We start from the raw sequence: 21,420 nt of genomic DNA on the forward strand, positions 1-21,420 counted from the left end.
TTGCAAAAACACTCCAAATCTGTCAAATTGCGTCTCCTGTGCACAGCCCTCTTCAGATCACTCCACAGATTTTCAATCTGACTTAAGTCTGGGCTCTGGCTGGGCCATTCCAAAACTTTAATCTTCTTCTGGTGAAGCCATTCCTTTGTTGATTTGGATGTATGCTTTGGGTTGTTGTCATGCTGAAAGATGAAGTTCCTCTTCATGTTCAGCTTTCTAGCAGAAGCCTGAAGGTTTTGTGCAATATTGACTGGTATTTGGAACTGTTCATTATTCCATCTAGCTTAACTAAGGCCCCAGTTCCAGCTGAAGAAAAACAGCCCCTTGGCATGATGCTGCCACCACCATGCTTCACTGTGGGTATGGTGTTCTGTTGGTGATGTGCAGTGTTGTTTTTGCGCCAAACATATCTTTTGGAATTATGGCCAAAAAGTTTAACCTTGGTTTCATCAGACCATAACACCTTTTCCCACATGCTTATGGGAGACTTCAGATGTGTTTTTGCAAAAATGTAGCCTGGCTTGGATGGTTTTCTTTGTAAGAAAAGGCTTTCGTCTTGCCACTCTACCCTATAGCCCAGACATATGAAGAATACGGGAGATTGTTGTCACATGTACCACACAGCCAGTACTCGCCAGATATTCCTGCAGCTACTTTAATGTTTCTGTAGGCCTCTTGGTAGCCTCCCAGACCAGTTTTCTTCTCGTCTTTTCATCAATTTTGGAGGGACGTCCAGTTCTTGGTAATGTCACTGTTGTGCCATATTTTCTCCACTTGACGATGACTGTCTTCACTGTGTTCCATGGTATATCTAATGCCTTGGAAATTCTTTTGTACCCTTCTCCTGACTGATACCTTTTAACAATGAGATCCCTCTGATGCTTTGGAAGCTCTCTGTGGATCATGGCTTTTGCTGTGGGATGCGACTAGGAAAATTTCAGGAAAGACCAACTAGAGCAGCTGAACTTTATTTGGGGTTAACCAGAGGCACTTTAAATGATGGCAGGTGTATGCCGACTCCTATTTAACATGATTTTGAATGTGATTGCTTAATTCTGAACACGGCTACATCCCCAGTTATACGAGGGTGTGCACACTTATGCAACCACATTATTTTCAGTCTGTTTTTCAATTAAGTAGTACAGTTTATAGGTCACATTAAAAGGTGGAAGAAGTTCTGAAATGATTTATCTTTGTCTCATTTTTTTAACATCGCAGAAACCTGACATTTTAACAGGGGTGTGTAGACTTTTTATATCCACTGTATGACAAAAGCATAGCCAGTCATGTCAAAAAGAGTTGCATACAATCTACAGCAGGCATGCTCAACCTGCGGCCCTCCAGCTGTTGCAAAACTATAACTCCCAGCATGCCCGAACAGCCTACAGTTATCAGCCTACACAGGCATTGTGGGAGTTGTAGCTTTACAACAGCTGCAGGTTGAGCATGCCTGCTCTATAGCAACAAAATGGTAGGACATTCTTCAAGAAGCCTATTTAGAAAGTTGATTAGTTTTACATTTAGGAAGCAAATAAAATATCAATACAAAGGAGTCAAAAGCCTTGAAAGAGGTTGTCCACTTCTTTACAAGTGATAAATTATCCTAGGCCATTACTATTTGATCATGGGAGTCCAACACCCCACACCCCGCCTGATCAGCTGCTTTGCAGCAGCTCTGATGCCTTGGAGGCAGTGGCAGAACGACACAGCTTTGTCAGTTGTGCAATGAACTTACTGCACAACTGTTACCGTTGAAGTGAAATCTGCGCCAGAGCTACTGCTGAACAGCTGATCGGAGGGGGGGTGCAGAAAGTCAGAGCCGATCTATCCTGAGGATCACTTGTAAAGGAGTGGACAATTCTTTTCAGATTCTGCTGCTTCTGCACTTTCATACCAAACTGTTAAAGACTCTTGATTGTGGCTTTAATAGAATTGTCAATTTTAATAACTTTATAGTTCGACATGTTACCATAAGGATATGGATGAGCTGTCCAGTGTATGAGTTCCAAACTTTTAAAGTCATGTTATTGACTGCAGTGATTACACAGTTGTCATGACGATCCCAAGCCACCATAGTCACTTTAAGCTTTGCGATCTTGTCTTCCACACCTTGAGTACTGAGGAGAGAAGATTAGAAAAGAAGGTCAATAATACATAATTATATATGTTATCACGTGACAGACTGCCTTCCCAAATGCCAATATATTATAGTGGCAATGTTCAGATTTGCCTCTACAAGTAGAGACTCATATTTAAAAAAAAAAAAAAAAAATAAATCACCCATCTCACCTGGATGGGCGAGTCGCCATGTCTAGTAAAATGCTTCTCCATTCCTTTTTCTTAAATTGCCAAATACGAGCAGTCCCATCGCGGCTCCCACTAACAAAGCTGAAAAAAGAGTAAATTAAATAGGGGAGAGGCAAAAGCCAATTTTTGTTAACTTTTAATTGAAGGGAATGTGTCAACATGATCTTGGATATTATCTGCAGTAGTAAATGGGTAGTACCGCAGATATGGAGTCCAGATAGCTGGTTTATCTTTACCTACTAACCTGATGCCCGTACTACCCCGTCAGGACTGCAGTGCATGGGTCCTCTCCATCGTGTTAGCATAGCAGTCTGGACTGCGCATTTCAGCCCTGGTTTGAGTGCTGACAGCAGGGGAACAGGAGTCAGTAGGAAAATGTAAAAATGGAGGAGATCTGGACTTCGTATGTGCTGTATTATGTATTAATCATGTATTACTGCAGATAACAGTCCAACATCATGGTGATAAAGATTCTGTTTAAGACTATATTCACTTTTGAATTGGAGGCTCCACTGGGGGCCTCTGTCACAAAGTCAGTCAGATTTAATGTAAAGAATAGCACTGCATTCTGCACTATTCTGTCAATACAATAGAACCCCATTTTAAGTCAAAAGGGGTCAGTCGCCAATGTTTATGAAGGATCTGACACCACATCAAAGCTTCCATTACACGTAACGCAAATACGAACACAACCCAAGACCGTTTAATCAAAGTATTTATTGCAAATTACAGAGTACAGTGATTGGTAAGGTAACTGAGTCATAAGTGTTCTAAATTACAGTATGCAGCATTCATGGTGTATGATGCAGCACTGAATATTCATATTCTATAATGCCCCATGTCCACCACTTACCGACTACTGTTGTTTGAAAACTGAATGCTGTCCACTTTATCCTAAACAAAAGAAAATAAAAAAAAATACATTATTAAATTATATTATAGCTTGTGCCAAGGAGTCCTCATATTCATAAGCTTCTGACTCTCCCCACCTCCTGCTGCAGATTGCAGTAGAAAGAGATTTATAATTACACTTGGCAGTAATTGGATTCTCCATTTAGCCTCCAACAACTGCACGAAGCAGGAGGATACCCCGCCTCCCAGGGACAGGAAACAACGTGGAGAACAATCATTTAAAAGCCTCCTCCCCTTTACCTTACTTCAGTAAGTATCAGAGAAACCCAAGATGATGCTGAATAGGTATATTTATTTATACTAGTAACATAGTAATGAAAAAGGCAACAAAGAATATTCGACAAATCAACATAAAAGTTTGGCTGGGAAATCCCAGTGCAGTTGGAGGCTAAATGGAAAATCCAATTACCGGTAAGTGTAATAATCATCTTTTCCATACGCCTCCTCAACGGCACTAAGCAGGAGGATTAACAGAGGAATCAAAAAATTAGGGAGGGACCACTGCAGACAAAACTTTACAGCCGAAGGAAAGGTCCCTATTAGAGATAAACATTCAGTCAGTAGTGTTTGAAGAAAGTACTTGGACTGGACCAGGTGGCAGCCTGACATATCTGGGCCAGGGAAGCAGAGGCACCTTCCACCCAGAAGTTAGAAATTGCTCTAGTTGAATGGGCTTTCAACCCCAAGGGAGGAGTAGCACCCCTCTCTCTATATGCCATGGCAGCAGAAAATAGTTATTTTTGAAGCCCCTTGACCTTTGTTCTTTCCTGCATACTAGACTAGGGGGCGATCGATTTTCTTATCTCCTTAGTGGCTTCTAGGTAAGTCAAGACGCATCTCCTGACATCTAAATTGTGGTACTGAACTTCTTTGCTGGACCTGGCCCTTAATCAGTCTTCTAGGCCTTTCTGTAGGAAGTCCAGAATTATCTTGACATCTGGCAAGACAGTGTGATTCCAGGCATTTTTTGTGAAATGGAGAAAAGCATTCCAGATCCCAAGATAAATCTTAGACTTGACAGGCTTTCTACTATTTAGTAGGGTGTTAATAACTGCATCCGACAGTCCTTTGGCTCTCAAGAGGGAACGTTCAACATGCACGCTGTCAGATTCAACTGGCGAACATCCGGATGCTGGGCCGGGCCCTGAAGAAGGTCCAGAATCTGAGGGAGAAACCAGAACTTCCCGCTCGAGAGGCTTAGCAGAAGGGGGAAAACCCATGTTCTTTTGGGTCAATATGGGGCTATCAGAATTACACTGCATTTGTCCTCTATTATTTTTATCAAGACTCTTGGAATCAGGTATATTGGGGGGGTGAAAAGTATATAGCAGGCCTTCCGGCCAAGGACGCATGTACTCTTAGTGGTCTGTAGAATCGATCTACCTGTCTGTATATTCTGGAGGGAAAGAGGTCCAGGATTGGGATTCCAAAGCTGTTGAATATTGACTGAAATATCCTCTTGTTCAAGGACCACTCTTCTGCTTTTAGATCACTTCTGCTCAGAAAATCTGCCTGAGCGTTTCTTTTCCCTTCAAATGGACTGCTGAAATTGAGTTTGTGTGGCTTTGGGCCCAGGAGAATAACTTGAACGCTGTCTGACAAAGTTTTCTGCTTTTTGTGCAGCCCTGTTTGTTTATATAGACTACAGTTTTTTTGTCGTACAGAATCTTCACATCTCTGTGATGAATAGCTGGACGAAAAGCTTTCAAGGCTAGGAATACTGCTAGAAGGTCCTTTGAATTTGAGGATAGAGGATGCAACTCCTGACTCCAAACACCCTGGACTAGCTGATCTCCGCTGTGAGACCCCCAACCTGACCCGCTTGCATCTGTTGTTATCACTATTGGGTCTGAGGCTCGCCACTGAACTCCTTAGTTCAGATTTTCCTGTAGTAGCCACCACTGTAGAGGAGCTCTCACCTGAGGAGGAAGAGACACCCCGTTGTCTAGGGATAAGCAACTTCTTTCCACCTGGAACAAGAGAAAAGCCTGTAGCATTCTGCTGTGGAACTGAGCCCACCTGACTGCTGGGATGGCTGAGGTCATTAAACCCAGGAGGACTACCATAATTTCTCTGAAGAACACCCTTGGGTGAGACCGGAAAACTCATTCTTGCTATTATATTCTGGAACTTCTGTTCCGGGAGAGAGGATGTCAGAGTGGGAATCTAGAAGGATCCCCAGGAGGATCTTCTTTTTGGTGGGGGATCAAGTCCGACTTCTCCAGATTTAATTTCAAGCTTAGGACGTCTGACTACCTGGAACCTTCTGAGGAGAATCTCTGATGTATGAGCCGAAATCAGGAAATTGTCTAAGTAGGGTATAGTGATCTGTTGCTAATGTAAAAACCCCAATACTTCTGCCATGATCTTTGTAAAAATTTGGGTAGCAGATGAAAGACCGAAAGGGAGGACTTGAAATTGTAGATGGTCAGGCGATTTTCTAGGTAAATCGCAAACCGCAGGCATTTCTGATGATCTCTGAATGGCAACACAATAGGTATCCACCAAATCTAGAGTTATCACGAAACAGCCCTGAAATAACTGATTGTTGATCTCTTTCCATTTGGAATTTTTTGTATGTGACATGTTTGTTGAGATCTCTCAGATTTATAATGGCCCTGTAAGAGCAGTTTTTTTTTTTTTAACTAAAAAGACTGGCGAGTAGAACCCCTTCCCATTCTGATCCGGTGATACTGGAACAACAGCTTGTTTTAACAGTAAAGTTTGAATCTGGGATTCTAGTAGAAATTGCCTTTCTTCTTTTAATTTTCAGTTTAATAGGAACCTTTCTGGAGGAGGGACGGGGGGGGGGGGGGATTCTATTCTGCAACCATGACATATTAGATCTAGAACCCATGAGGATTTTGAAACCCCTTCCCAAGCTAAAAGAAATCTTTTTTTAGTCTTCCCCTTACCCGGTCCCTGGCGTCATTGATTTGGCTGCTTGGTGGATTTGTCAGGGTTAAATAGGAAACCCCTACCTCTGCCCCTTGAGGGCTGCCAGGAGCCTGAGCTCCCTTTCTTTTTCTGGTCAGGCCGGCCCTTTCTTTGGGTACAAAAGGAGCGGCGATGCTGAAAAGGTCTGGATTCTGATGGGAAGCCTTTCTTTCTATCAGATGCCTTGTCTAAGATGTCATCTAGTACTGATCCGAAGAGCCTGTCCCCCTCGCAGGGAATACTACATAGCTTGCCTTTAGAGGTGTTGTCCCCAAACCAGGACCTTAGCCAAACAGACCTTCTGAAAGACAGTCAGACAGGGCCGCTGATCTGTCGGAAAGCTTGACTAAGTCAGCAGAGGCATCTGATAAGAAATTTGTAGCCTGCTTTAACACTGGTAGGGAGGACAGGATATCCTCTCCAGGAGTACCTGAAAGTAAATGTTCCTCTAACTGAGATAGCCATAAAGACAGGGTCTTGGCAGTGTAGGTAGCAGCGATGCTGGGCCTTAACATGGAGGTAGAATAGACTCACATTTCTTATCCATAGAGTCTCGTAAGAGACCTACATCCTCAAAGGGGAGGGAGGACTTCTTAGATATTGTGGCAACCGGGGTGTCCACCCTGGGAGTTTTATCCGAATGGACAGAATCCGCATCACTAAAAGGGTATTTTCGCTTGAATACCCTAGAAACTCCTGATCTTCCATTCGTCCGCAACAAATTTCTTTATGCTTTCATGGACTGGGAATGCACGTCTTTTCCTATCCCCCAGACCTTTAAACATTAGGTCCTGAAATGACTCTTTTTGGAGAGATTCAGTGTCTTCAATAGAACACAGGGGTCTACCAGATTCATCATTTGAAGAAATTGAGTCGGAATCAGAGGAGACTTCTCCTTCATCTAAGTCAAAATCGACATCTAGTGGTGCGTCAGGATTACATCTGGAGGTAGAGGGTCTCTGAGGAATCACAGCCATCTTATCTTCGGCGGAGCGAACTTCCTCTTTAATGATAGATTTCAGGCTGTCCATTGAAGATGGGGTCTCTTCAGCCATAATCTTATCTGTACATCTCTGGCAAAGGGGTTTCTTTATGTGGCCGGCAAACTGCTTTCTTTAATGAAGGTTCCCCAATTTTGCTGGCTCTGCCCTGCAATAAAAATACTAAGCTTTTCCTGAAGGGGTTAAATAAATTAAGTTGAAACTGTCACCATTAAACCCCAATGGTGTACAAAAAAGAAAAATGCAAACAAAGAAGCATCCATCAGGAGGAGGCCTACCGGGCTTAGGGCCTTTGGAGGGTCTGCGGACTTGTCAGCAGGCAAGGACATGGCTGCTCCAACACACAGATGCTTCCACGCTGATGAGGAAGGCCATTCTTTGTGCAGCCGGCATTTATCCAGTACTGCCAGGTCACACGGTACGACGCACGCTTGCTCCCACGTGACCTATTCTCGCCAGACTCCGGCCCCGAGTCTCGTAATGCTGGCTTCCTCCCCTGGCTTGCTCCGCATGGAGGTGTGGTATCGTCTGGGGCTGACTGCAATTCGCAGGACTTATGCCTAGACGACAGAAAAGCCTGCATCTTGCCCTGCTGCAGCCCCCCCCTGACAATTTAGCCAGGGGAACGGATGGACACAAAAAGGCTGCGACATCTTCGTAAGCAGGAGGTAACCCCTGCTATATTCTCCACTTCACCCCGGAGGGACAGGAAACAACTGGAAAAGGCTTTTAAATTATTGTTCTCCACGTTGTTTCCTGTCCCTGGGAGGTGGCGTATCCTTCTGCTTAGTGCTGTTGGGGAGGCGTATGGAAAAGAACTGTTAAACAGCAGCTATGGGGGTAAGGAATATCAGGACTCATTGGCATGAGCTGGAGCCGTTCAGTGCAAGATTTTTGCAAAACAATTGAGGCAACTAAAGAGAGTGAACTAGGGTTTTGCGAAGTTGATCTGTCACTAGCTTGTGCTGCCATTAGAGCACTATAAAAGGGATTTCCTTTAAGCAATATTTGCTCCCTGAGAAGAAAATAAATAAAATAAAACGCTTCATATTTTGAGGACAGCTTCAAAGTTGTAATAAATGTGAGAAAATACTTGAGGTAAGAAATCCACAGGCCTCCTAAATGCAAATTTCAGCAACCTTCTAAATAACTTCATACATTTTTCTTCTGCAGAGTGTGCACAAGTCCTTTTCCTGTCTGCTGGCGTTTCCGATTCTGTAACTGACCGCTCTCATCCTCTTTTTATAACATTCTCCTTTTCTAAAGGCGGAGTTACACGTACCAATGAGCAACAGATTGTTGTCAGCTGCTCGTTAAAGAGAGGTGAAGCTCTGCATTTACATGCCGGATACACCTCCACAGTATGCGGACGAGGGGGTCGTTATTGCGATCACTCGCCCTCATACAGCTGCATTGTTTCTGGGCAGCAAATCGTTGTTTAGACTGCACAATCTGCTGCCCAAACATTTCTGGGCAGCTGACCAGCAGGGCTCCCAGTTGTTAGACCCCCACAGATCAGATACTGAGAACCTGAGAATAGATCAGGATAAATAAATTTTAAAAAAAAGTCTAAAAACCCCTTTAAGCCTGTGCTCCTGCAACATTTGTTCGAGATCCTACAACATATGGCTGTGTCTTGAAGACTTATAATAGGCCTTATCAAGTTTTTTTCTTTTTACTGGATAGAATTGGTCAGCATGCTGAGAGAAATATAATGATACAAGTGGCAGCTGCAGACAGACAAAATCAGAGCAGGTCAAAACAGCTTCCCAAAACACTCTCAGCAGACTAGAGGACTCAAGGCACATCACCCAACACGCCTACTCAATTTTTGGATTGATTGCATTTATATTGGCTACCGGAGGTAATAGTTTAATACTTCTAAGTATACACGCAATTAACATATGCCTACAAATACTTACTGTGTGAAACTCCAGTTCGGATAACTTTTCAGGCTGACCTGAACCAAAGTAATAAACCCTAATGATGTGGTCAGTACTCCCAGTTGCAAGAAACATCCCACCTAAAGCAAAACACAGAAGCAAGAACACAAACATAAGTATATAAAAAATAAAAATATGTAATGTGGGTTAATAGGCTGGGCGACTCAAACACTGTCAGTTTCAGATTTGTACTGCACAACTTTAAAGCAGAATTACTCATTACAAATACTGAGTTACAAACTAAGTACTGCATAAACCCACAATAAAATAAAATTAAATTTCAAATGAGCTTTAGGCCTCTTGCACATGACCGTATGCCCTCCAAGATATAGAGTCCATGAGCGGGCTCATATGTCCTGGAGCGGCATTGATCGTGAGCACAGGATCAAAGATTACAATGATGCTGTGCACGTCGGGCCGTCCGCGGGACTGTTGTCCCACATCATATGATCTTATAAGTGCAGGACAATAATCCCGCGGGCGGGCCGACGTCCACAGCATCATTGTAATCTATGCTCCCGTGCGCACGATCAATGCCGCTCCGGGACATATGGCCCGCTCACGGACCGTATGTCTCGGAGGGCATTCAGTCGTGTGCAAGAGGCCTTATGCTCATTTAACACACACCAATTCACCATGAACTACAACATTTTAATTAGAGGTCATTCATTAGATGAAGTAGTGGGTATAAGTACATGTAGTCTCTAAACACATGTCCTCCTCTGGCCTGCAGACACTAACATTTCTAATCAGCTGTGCTCCTTTCTACTCTTAGCACCACTTGTTCTCAGGGCCACATTGTAGTTAATTGAAGTGAAGGTTGTACCCCCTATGTACTGACCAATCTACAGTCTGCATTTGGTATCCCCTAAGAAGGGTTGCACACCCTGTTGCCCTTCTCATACTGGAGTAACTACACCATGCAGGGACAGTGACAGGTAAGTACAAATGGTGCACTGAATGACCAGCACTGTTATGGAGGGCACTTCTATTGGAGGAATTATGAGGCTCTATGAATTCCATTGTAAGAAACTTGAAAGGGGAAATGCAGGCAAAAAGTATACAATGCTATGTCTAGTTCACACCATCAGTATTCAGGGGCATTCACATGTGTAAATTGTGGCATATCTACAAAATATATAATAAATATCTGATATGCTCATCACTACACAGAGGAGGTTGTAAAATGCTCAACTATTTCCTGAACTTCCACAAACAATGATGGATAAAGGGTCATGCATGTATGCATAGCAGAACTACTTCTATTCTCTGAGTACTAAACACAGTAGCAGAAGATCCTTATTCTACCAACAAGTGTGGAATTATGTTCCAGGACTCTCAGTTTTGATCCATTTACTCAACATTGCAGTCATTTGGGAGTGGTTAAATCTGACAATGAGGTTCTTGAACCAGAAAACCTGGAAACAATGGAATGTCCACAGTAGCAAAACTGTATTTGATTATTTTCATGTTAAATTAAGCTAAAATGTACACTGAATATAATATACATATATGCAGCCAGACGCACGTCATATCTGTGCATACACAGGTACGGACTGGTGATTGGCTCATGCAGCGTTATATGTTTTAAGATTAAATTGCTGATCAGTTTATTACTTTATAAAGTCTGATGTTTGTACAATTACCCTCCGATTGTAAAGAGCTGTGGAAAACGTTGGCGCTATATACCGTAAAAGATTATTATATTAAGCAGAAGTAAATGCAAATACCAGAGCTAAATGAGGAACAAATCAACTGGACTCCAGGACGAGGTCTCTCGTTGTACTTCGTTGGTCGAGGGCTAAAAGAGTAAAGAATATTCATGAAGAATGAACCAGTAAATGGGATTTTCTCCTAAAAAGCATCAACGGGGTTTGCCCAACTGGGACATCAATGGCATATTGCTAGGATCTACTTTAAATGGTCAGCAGGTTTGGCCAACATTACTCATCAAGACCAATTATGGAAATAATAAATGATAATTCAAGAAACAAAACACTTACTTAAACTTCAGAGTTCCTGCATCCCAAAGCCAGAAGCAAATAGTTCCATCTGCCCCAGTGGAAGAGAGGTATCTCTTAGACCCACTGCACAAGGGTGAGAACTGCAACAAAGTGAGAACAAAAAAACTGAAAAACAAGGAACATAAATGTATGCTGCAGCCAACCCCTTTACCCATGGTCTACAAGTGACAGCAGATACCTCCCCTCCATCCCAAGCTGCATACGGACACACCTTCCACACCCTATAATAATGCCTGCAATTTTCTTACAAGTAATCTACCTGTAGTGATGTGATGGACGCACTGTGACCCTGTAGAATGGCCAGTGGTGCACATGTCCTTAAACACCAGATTCTGATCATTTTGTCACAGCTTCCAGCAGCAATCATTGTGTTTTCATAATTTACTGCCATGTCAGATATTTCCGCAGCATGTCCTCTTAATGTGGTAAGAAGACGACCATCATCGGTTGCCCATATTTTCACAAGGCAGTCATCAGAGCCCTATCAACACAAGATAAAATGTTTAGGCATCGAAACAAAATCAAAGTGTCTTCATCACACAGTGATGCCTTAAAGAGGTTGTTCACTGTGGGTGTCTTTTGCAGAGGGAAGCATACTTGCCTGCTCCTCACTTGTGGGTTCTGGCTCATTCGCTCCCTCACCACTGCCTCCTTCCAGTCTCCAACTGTGATCTTCCTATTTGATGTAGGTAACATGGCCCTTGCCATAAACAACTGGCCACAGCGTTAACATCACGTAACCCGGTGATATGATGCAAAGGGAACAAGCTGAGGCCAGTCACTGGCGGTAACTGCCACATGACCCACACCAAACAGGGCGTTGAAATCCAGAGACCAGAAGGAGCAACAGAAGCCAGAACCCAACAATGGAGAACAGGTAAGTATGCTTTCCACCGAAGGTCCGGCGCTTGGGGGTGGAGGTCTGCCCAAAAGACCCCCTGCCCTCCAGGGTAAACAACCATTTTGAGAGGTTCTCCGAATATCCTATCCTCAGGATAGGTCACCAATTTGAGTTCGGTGGGGGCCGAGGCTGGCACCACGTCAATCAGCTATATGAAGACAAAGCAGTACTGCACCCTCCTTGCTGATTACCTGCATGCCGTCAATAGTGCAGCAGCGAGTGATGTAATTACAGCTAGTCCATCCCATTCACTTCAAGTATAATGAATGGAATAGGATGGTGGAGTTGTAATTACACTGCTCTCCATTGCAATGATGATAGGTAAACAGTGAGGAGGACACATCGCTCATACAAGAGCTAAATTGGCATGGGTGCCTGCTCGGGCCCCTGCTGATCTGATATTGATGAGCTATCCTGAGGATAAGTTATCAATACTGGCTAAGCGGAGAACCTCTAAGTAAAAGCAGGCCGGCTAGGTGTTGAGCACTACTACGCAGCAACTCAGATTTTTTGAAAACAGAAATATTTCACTACAGAAAGATCAACACAAGCAGCTTTACCATATTACCATTGGAAGAAGGAAACCAAACCGACTTACTGTAAATATCCTTCTACCTGTCCGATCAAATGTTACACAGTAAACAGAGGAGAGGTGACCTAAAATCCGCTTATGCATCTTCATGTGCTGATAGACAGCAGTCGGCACTAAGGACTGAAACTTGTACTTTCCGTTTAGCTTTCTTGCAAAAAGTGTACTTGCTGTAAGATAAAATCCAACAAGGCAAATTAAAAAATCTACAATTTCACATAGAAGCCCAAAAATTCTGTATTTATCTACGGCAGTATTTCAAAGCACACTGATAGGAGCATACAGATCACATACAATACGAACATGTAATGTTCCCAATGATCTAGTATGCTTGTTATTGACCACATGACTGTTCCGTTTGCCTGTAATGGTGGTACTAAGGCCGCATTCACACCTGCTGCAGGGACTCCATTAGTGATCTCGGTCGAAGATTCTCTCAGAAACATTGCACAATATAGTCCTGCAATCTGGACTCCCAAATGGATTCCATTATAGTCAATTGTGTCTGCTGGCGGCCTCAGTTCCAGTGATAATGAAGCAGAACATAGCAGTGCTCGAGACAAAAAAAAATGACCAGGAGCCATTGGCTCCTAAACGAAAAAATTTAGGAGCCAAATTACATTTTTTAGTCGCCAAATTTAAAAAGCATATAATTAAAAAAAAAGGGACTTTGAGAAGATGAGACGCAGGTCACAGTAGTAAGCCAGCACTACATATAGGAGAAAACCACATAGCTCTCACATCCAGGGACATCTTCTGGGGGACAAGGTGACTAAAAATGGCGAATTGCGTGGTTTAGAGTTTTTTTTTTCTGTTACGGCCTTCACCGAGCGGAAATATTTTTTTATATTTTAATAGCTCACACTTTTTGGGACGTGGCGATATGTAATATGTTAATTCTTTATGGTTTGTAAATTTTATATGTAAAATTGGGAAGGGGGCCATTTAAACTTTTAGTATTTTGGTGTTTTTTTTGTTTAACTTTTTTATTTAATAACCATTTCTTCCCTTAGGACTAGAACCTGGATCTTTTCATCCCTTGTGCTATTCACCCTGATAGAGATCTATCAGGGTGAATAGGATCTCACATCTCCCTGCTGCCCTGTGCACACAGCAGCAGGGAGCTGAACATGGCAGCCAGGGCTCCAGTAGCGTCCTGGCTGCCATGGTAACGATCTGAGCCCCAGCAGTGTAATCTGCCACTGCCACCAATGGAGGGGATGGGACCCTGTGGCCACCATATAACAATGGGAGGGGACTAGTGGCCAGTGATAATGGGGGGAGGGGGGGGGGGGGGGGGACTTGTGGCCAGTGATAATGGGGGGGAGGGGGGGGGGAGGCTTTGGGAGGGCGCACTGCATCAGCAATGAATGTAATTAAAGAGGACCTTTCGTGGGTCCAAAAAAATATTAACTTATTAGTAGTAGGCTGCATAGAGCGGCGCCCAGGTATCTAAGTGCACTTACTATTAGTCCTGGGCGCCGCTCCGTTCGCCCGCTGTGGCCCCCGGTAATTTCAACATTCAGAGCAAGGAGGAGGAGACTCCAGTGTCTGTCCTTCCCCCTGACAGCAGCGCTGACCAATCACAGCGCAGAGAGAGGGAGAAAAAAAAAAAACTCCCTCTCTCTGCGCTGTGATTGGTCAGCGCTGCTGTCAGGGGGAAGGACAGACACTGGCGTCTCCTCCTCCTTGCTCTGAATGTTGAAATTACCGGGGGCCACAGCGGGCGAACGGAGCGGCGCCCAGGACTAATAGTAAGTGCACTTAGATCCCTGGGCGCCGCTCTATGTAGCATGCTACTAATAAGTTAATATTTGTACCCATGAAAGGTCCTCTTTAACTCCTGTCGGCAGCGGTATAACAGACCCGGCCTCAATAACAGGGCATGCGATCTGTGGCACCTGAGGGGTTAATTACCGCAGATCGCATGCCCTGTTATTGAGGCCGGGTGCCGGGTCTGTGATACCGCTGCCTATACTTATGTTTTACATTTATTGGTGGCGCAGTGGCGACAGCTCCTCCCCTCCTCCTCCCTGCAATCTCCCCATTGGTGGTAGAGGCGGCCGCGTCATAGTGGAGAGGGAGGGACTCCTTCCTTCTCCACTGACTGTGCTGTGCTACTGAAGAGAACATAGGCTGCGCAGGATCGCGGCGGTACAGTCGCAAATGGCGACAAGACTAAAAAGTCTTGTCGCCATCTGCAAATTTTAAGGCGCATTGGCGACCGTTTTGGTCGCCATCTGGAGCCCTGCATAGTGCTGATGTGAAAGCAGACTATGAAATGCATCAGTCGACAGCACTTCTGTCCCCCATTTACAATTCCACTATGCAGCCAGTATAGGTTGATGTGCTTGTCGTCCTCTGTACTCACCTAAGTTTGGTGGGCTTCCGTAGTTTATTGGGGACTCTGGAGGTCTTCCACAGTGCAAGGCTGCAAGAGCGGAGCCCTTCCATACAACATGTTTGCAGCCTATGGATATACAGACAGTAAAATGTAACACTAAGGCCTCTATCCACACAAACGCATTTTGTATCAGTGTCCGTTCAGTTTTTTTTTTGTTTTTTTTTCATTTCATGGGTCCGCAAAAAATACGGATGCAGATAGCACACGGTGTGCTGCCCGCATGTCCGTTCCGTAGCCCCGCAAAAAAATTAAAAAAAAATTAAAATAAATATTAATTATACCAAAAAAAAAAAAAAAAATGGCATACGGATGTCATCCATTATTTTTTTTTTTTTTTGCGGACCACAAAACACATACGGTCGTGTGCATGTAGCATCAAAAGCATGTTTCAAGGGAATCCGTCACCAGCGACCTTCTCTATGAAACAGTTTGCATAGACATATAGCTGTGGTTCACCTGATTAAAACGCTTTCTTTTGTCCATCTGAGGCTCCAGTCACAAGTTATGATACATTTTCCTAATATGCAAATTAGCCATTTGGTGCAATGAGGCCGTCACCTTTGCCCTTGTAGCAGCAAAGCTCCATTCATTTCTGTGTCCAGCTCCACCCCTTGCCGCTCCGATTGACAGGGCTAGGCAGTGACAAGACTGTGGGAGGGGATGGCCACAGAAAACAGCACCAAAAGACCTAATTTGCATATTAAGAAAAAAGTATCATAACTCAGGAACGATAAACATGAAACCAGTGTTTTTGTTCAGGAGAAGCACAGCCATGTGTCCATGTAAATAGTTGAATAGGCAGGTCGCTGGTGACCTTCCCGAAAGTGTAGGATCTATAGTGCTCTCATACTTTTGTTTGTGCGCAGCAGAGACTGGCGGCCAGCTCCCAATAGTGTCAGGATTCCAGGAACACTTTGAGGAATCTCTTTCTCGAGGAGTGGTCCGACTCTTTGACATACTTGCAGTAAATGGTCAGGTGCCAAATGTCTGTAATATTTTACCTAGGGAAAAAAAAACACAACACCTTGAAAATAATTTTCTTTTTTACACAGGATGCAGCTGCTTCAGATGTGCTTTCATTCTCTCCCCCCCCCCCCCCATTTCTAACAGCAGCATGATATCTGCAATCACAATTGGTGGTAAGCATGTCAGCACTGTATTCCCTAAATGGCATTGCAAACTCCGCAGGGGAAAACTGACACACTGCAGATTTAAAACCCACAATTGGTGTCAATTTATATGTAGAGGTCTCTGAAGAAACTTTCCACGTGCAATCCTGCTGCAGAGTTCATACCACGTGGTGCCTCTCCCCAATGGTGGAATCACAAATGCTCTGAGGCAAACAAAGCCTGAAGTTCGTTAGATGTTCATCAGGTTTCTTCTCCATGCAGGCCAGAGATGTCTGGATACATGTATACCCTTACCCAACTCTACTTAGGGATACTGGTAGTAACTACTGTTTACTGGCAAAACAGCAACAGCCTAGCAATGGCTTTGCAACCTTTTCCATGCTGATATTGTAGGCCGCGCTCAAATCGTTTTTTCCCCTCTCTGTTCAGTTTTCGGGACAAAACGGAACGGCGTGCACCAGAATGCATTTCCATGCCGCAGCGTTTTTTATGTCCCGCATGGGATGCAGAGAAAGACAGACACAAAAGAAAACTGATCTGGATCATTTAAGAGATAATACAACTGGATCCATTCATAACAGATGAAGCCGGATATATTATCATAATGAGGTATTTTCTGGTTTCCATTCAGGTTGTAGGCAGTTTCCCGCACAGATTCGGACCACTGGCTCTCTTACCCAGTTTATACTTTAGAGGGGGTATTTATTAAGAAGGCAGTCTTAATACCTCTGCACTGCCGGTGGATGCGCCAAAATTATGTAGAGGTGCAGACCTCTAGATAACTATGGCACTTGCTGCTGATCGTGGGCATGCTTTAAACTATGCCAGCAACCTTGCTGGCCTAGTTTAAGAATATTTTCCATGCCTGGCATGGAAAATTGATGAACGAGACGGGCCTGCCCTTTTCACCAACCACACCTCTTTTTCTAGCACTTCGCAAAAATGGAGTAAGCGCGGTAAAGTCAAAGACTTTGTCACAAAGGTTTTTTGCGACAATCTGTGACCTACATACGCCAAAGGATCCATTCACACGTCCTTAGTGTATTGCGGATCCACAATACACCCGGCCGGCACCCCCCATAAGACATGTTCTATTTTTTTTTCGAGGCCGCGCTCCGGAAATGCGGATGTGGAGAGCACAGTGTGCTCTCCGCATCCCGTTCTGCCCCATTGAGAATGAATGGGTCCACACCAGTTCCAGATATTGCGGAACGGATGCAGACCCATTTGCGGACGTCTGAATGGAGCCAAAAAGTAGCGTAAAACAAAAAAAAGACTGCGTAAATAACTCAAAGGTCACTGGCTTCTTATGTGCACCCAGGCTGATTCTGGTCATCTGCATGCATTATGGTGTGTGGTACTTATGCACTATATACCCATATTCTGGTGTCAAGACAACCTGAAATGATTGCGGTGTATGCTATGACTATATTCCCCTCATTGATCACAGTGAACGGCTTATTGTTTAAGAGAACCAAGTAGCAGGTGCTTTATTTCCCATCGCTCCTAAAGGGCTTGTTTGTGGCGCAGCCTTGAAGGGAAAAAAAATAAAAAAAATTAAATGGCAGCCTCCAAGGGCATAGCAACATGTTTACATAGGAATAATGAATACTCAGGTTTCTATGTAGCAGACAGCCCATGCACGTCAAACGCAAAACAGTTACTGCACGTTTTTAACAGATTGGTTTTTATGAATTCATGTAGTGTTCACACTAAGCTGCTACTATCGTGTAACGAAGACCTGGCACCTCTCCTGACATGTTTGTTTTAGGGCCCATGCACATGAACGTATTTTTCCTTTGGTTTTTTTTACAGGCTTGTATATGGAACAATTATTTTTATGGTGCTTGGGGACATATTAAAATGTCCTATTCTTGTTCGTTTTCCAGACAAGGTCAGGCATTGGTACAATGTATCCGCAAAAAAACACAACGGATGCAACACTGATGTCACCCGTCCTTTTTACGAACCGCAAAATAAATACAGTAGTCTGCATGAGCCGCTATGACGTTTTATTCCTCATGTAATAATAAATGTGGAGCAGTGTTAGAATTTATGAGCTCTTCATATAACAAGGCGAGTGTGAGCAGAGTAGTTGGGATATCTTCAGTCTATGCTGTGGTTATCCTTATGGATCCCTCCTGCCGATCACACCAGCACTACATCACTTCTTCCTCCTCTGCTCGTTCAAACTAGCGTCCGGTCTTTGGTGCGGCCCTCAGATCAATGACAGACACCTAGCATAGTGCTTTCCGAAAAAATTCAACACATGTCAAAGCCCTACTTACTTTAAAATAAGGACCACTAGGAATGTAATCTGCCTACCATACCGCACAGATTGCAGAGACTGCTTGACATCCACACACATACCATAGGGGTGATGAGAATTTTTGCAACCATAAAACTTTCTGATACAAAGAGCTCCAGGACTCAGATTTTATTATAACCTTATCAGGTTGTCCTGTTCCTCAGTTAATGCTAGTAGAGGTTTATTACTGCAACTGGGTGTTACTGGCTGAGGAGGTTCACGCAGTCTCAAACTGGCAGCAATGATTGGAAAGTGTCAGTCTGTGGAGGGGTCTCTCTCCTCTCCCCCCCCCCCCCCCCCACGATAGTCTGCCACTGATCCAGCAAACCAGCATATGCACCAATGTCTGATAGATGCAGGTCCCACCTCAGATATTTACAATGGAGCCCGCAAAGTGAATGTGGGCTTACTGTGCATGGGTGGACACCCTCCATTCATTCCTATGGGAGCGCCGAAAATAGCCGAGTGGCGTGCACTGCTATTTTCAGCAGTCCCATTGTAATTAATGGGAAGCGCACCACTACTGCATTCACTTCTATGGGACTGACGGAAATAGCCGAGCCAGCACTCTGCTATTTTTGGCTCTGCCATAGGAATGAATAGAGGGCTCTATTCTAAAGATAAGTGTGGGTGACAGAGATTGGACCAACACCTGTCAGTCACTGGGAGCACATCCTAGCGATATGCCCCCAATGTCTGAGATGAGACCCCTTTAAGTATTTTGGGGAGATCAAAACTGATGTAAAAGGAAATCTGGCTCCGAAGCCCACAGCAACCAAACAGATTGCTCCTTTCAGAAAATGAAAGGTGCACAGAGAAAGATGGAAGCCGATTGGTTGCTATGGGTCACATTTTGCAGCCACAAATAGGACATGGTCTATCTTTTTGAGAATGGACATACGGATGCAGAAATAACATGGATGATCCGTGTACTTTCCACATCTGTATGCCCATTCAGCAAAGACAGCACACGGACCATATCCGTATTTTGGGGATACACAATTTGCAGGCCGCAGAACGGATACGGCTGTGTGCATGAGGCTTATTGCACATTTCTACTACAACACCAGGAATAAATACATGGAACCTATTTCCAGGAGAACGCTATCACCCCAGGAAAAGAAGAAAGACCATGAGTACTTTTCTAGCTCAGAGAAGCAGATGCCGCTTTTCCCTCCATTGCCCAAGGTACACCGGCAGCACAAGACAGCTTAGTAACCCCGTTCTCCATTTAAAAAAAAAAAGGTATTAAAAGGCATCAGAAGATATTAAAATCTATTCAGCATTCTGAATCCAATCTGTTCTGGCGCCAGCACTTCAATCCTCCTCGCTGGGCTTAGCTTTCATGAATGCAATGGTGACATGCCCCTATACAGAAGTAACTGGTGCAGCCCATCAGTGGCCTCAGCAGTCTTGTGCCGTATACTGCCGAGCAGCAGTCACGTGTGGCATATTCACCACTGCAGCCATGATGTCATGTTATTGAAGGCAAGGAGGGAGTTTGGAAAGGTGAGTATATGTTTTTTTTATTATGCAAATACAAACCGGATTCCCAAAAAGTTGGGACACTAAACAAACTGTGAATAAAAACTGAATGCAATGATGTGGAGATGGCAAATGTCAATATTTTATTTGTAAGAGAACGTAGATGACAGATCAAACGTTTAATCCGAGTATATGTATCATTTTAAAGGAAAAAATATGTTGATTCAAATTTTCACTGTGTCAACAAATCCCCCAAAAGTTGGGACAAGTAGCAATAAGAGGCTGGAAAAAGTAAATTTGAGCATAACGAAGAGCTGGAAGACCAATTAACACTAATTAGGTCAATTGGCAACATGATTGGGTATAAAAAGAGCTTCTCAGAGTGGCAGTGTCTCTCAGAAGCCAAGATGGGTAGAGGATCACCAATTCCCACAATGTTGTGCAGAAAGATAGTGAAGCAATATCAGAAAGGTGTTACCCAGCGAAAAATTGCAAAGACTTTGCATCTATCATCATCAACTGTGCATAACATCATTCGAAGATTCAGAGAATCTGGAACAATCTCTGTGCGTAAGGGTCAAGGCCGTAAAACCATACTGGATGCCCGTGATCTCCGGGCCCTTAAACGACACTGCACCACAAACAGGAATGCTACTGTAAAGGAAATCACAGAATGGGCTCAGGAATACTTCCAGAAACCATTGTCAATGAACACAATCCACCGTGCCATCCGCCGTTGCCAGCTGAAACTCTACAGTGCAAAGAAGAAGCCATTTCTAAGCAAGATCCACAAGCTCAGGCGTTTTCACTGGGCCAGGGATCATTTAAAATGGAGTGTGGCAAAATGGAAGACTGTTCTGTGGTCAGACGAGTCACGATTCGAAGTTCTTTTTGGAAATCTGGGACGCCATGTCATCCGGACCAAAGAGGACAAGGACAACTCAAGTTGTTATCAATGCTCAGTTCAGAAGCCTGCATCTCTGATGGTATGGGGTTGCATGAGTGCGTGTGGCATGGGCAGCTTGCATGTCTGGAAAGGCACCATCAATGCAGAAAAATATATTCAGGTTCTAGAACAACATATGCTCCCATCCAGACGTCATCTCTTTCAGGGAAGACCCTGCATTTTTCAACAAGATAATGCCAGACCACATTCTGCATCAAATCACAACATCATGGCTGCGTAGGAGAAGGATCCGGGTACTGAAATGGCCAGTCTGCAGCCCAGATCTTTCACCTATAGAGAACATTTGGCGCATCATAAAGAGGAAGGTGCAACAAAGAAGGCCTAAGACAATTGAACAGTTAGAGGCCTGTATTGGACAAGAATGGGAGAGCATTCCTATTGCTAAACTTGAGAAACTGGTCTCCTCGGTACCCAGACGTCTGTTGAGTGTTGTAAGAAGGGGAGATGCCACACAGTGGTGAAAATGGCCTTGTCCCAACTTTTTGGGGATTTGTTGACACCATGAAATTCTG

The 21,420-nt window shown here is 44.0% G+C and overlaps 1 protein-coding gene across 1 annotated transcript in view; it reads right to left on the reverse strand.

Annotated features, from left to right (window-relative positions):
* The window catches only part of LOC122922310 (pleckstrin homology domain interacting protein), a 177,080-nt gene extending 160,675 nt beyond the window's left edge, over window positions 1–16,405 (reverse strand). Inside the window, exons 1-11 of the mRNA XM_044272879.1 lie at window positions 16,313–16,405; window positions 15,869–16,019; window positions 14,986–15,084; window positions 12,624–12,784; window positions 11,384–11,605; window positions 11,104–11,204; window positions 10,831–10,901; window positions 9,080–9,180; window positions 3,161–3,201; window positions 2,290–2,388; window positions 1,970–2,117 (exon numbers count right to left, since the gene is read on the reverse strand). Coding sequence (XP_044128814.1) covers window positions 1,970–2,117; window positions 2,290–2,388; window positions 3,161–3,201; window positions 9,080–9,180; window positions 10,831–10,901; window positions 11,104–11,204; window positions 11,384–11,605; window positions 12,624–12,784; window positions 14,986–15,084; window positions 15,869–16,019; window positions 16,313–16,405 — 1,287 coding nt within the window. The remainder of the gene's footprint in view (window positions 1–1,969; window positions 2,118–2,289; window positions 2,389–3,160; window positions 3,202–9,079; window positions 9,181–10,830; window positions 10,902–11,103; window positions 11,205–11,383; window positions 11,606–12,623; window positions 12,785–14,985; window positions 15,085–15,868; window positions 16,020–16,312) is intronic.
* Between the last annotated feature and the right edge of the window lie 5,015 nt (window positions 16,406–21,420).

This window comes from Bufo gargarizans, unplaced genomic scaffold (assembly GCF_014858855.1).
Source record: "Bufo gargarizans isolate SCDJY-AF-19 unplaced genomic scaffold, ASM1485885v1 fragScaff_scaffold_186_pilon:::fragment_2:::debris, whole genome shotgun sequence".
NCBI lineage: Eukaryota > Metazoa > Chordata > Amphibia > Anura > Bufonidae > Bufo > Bufo gargarizans.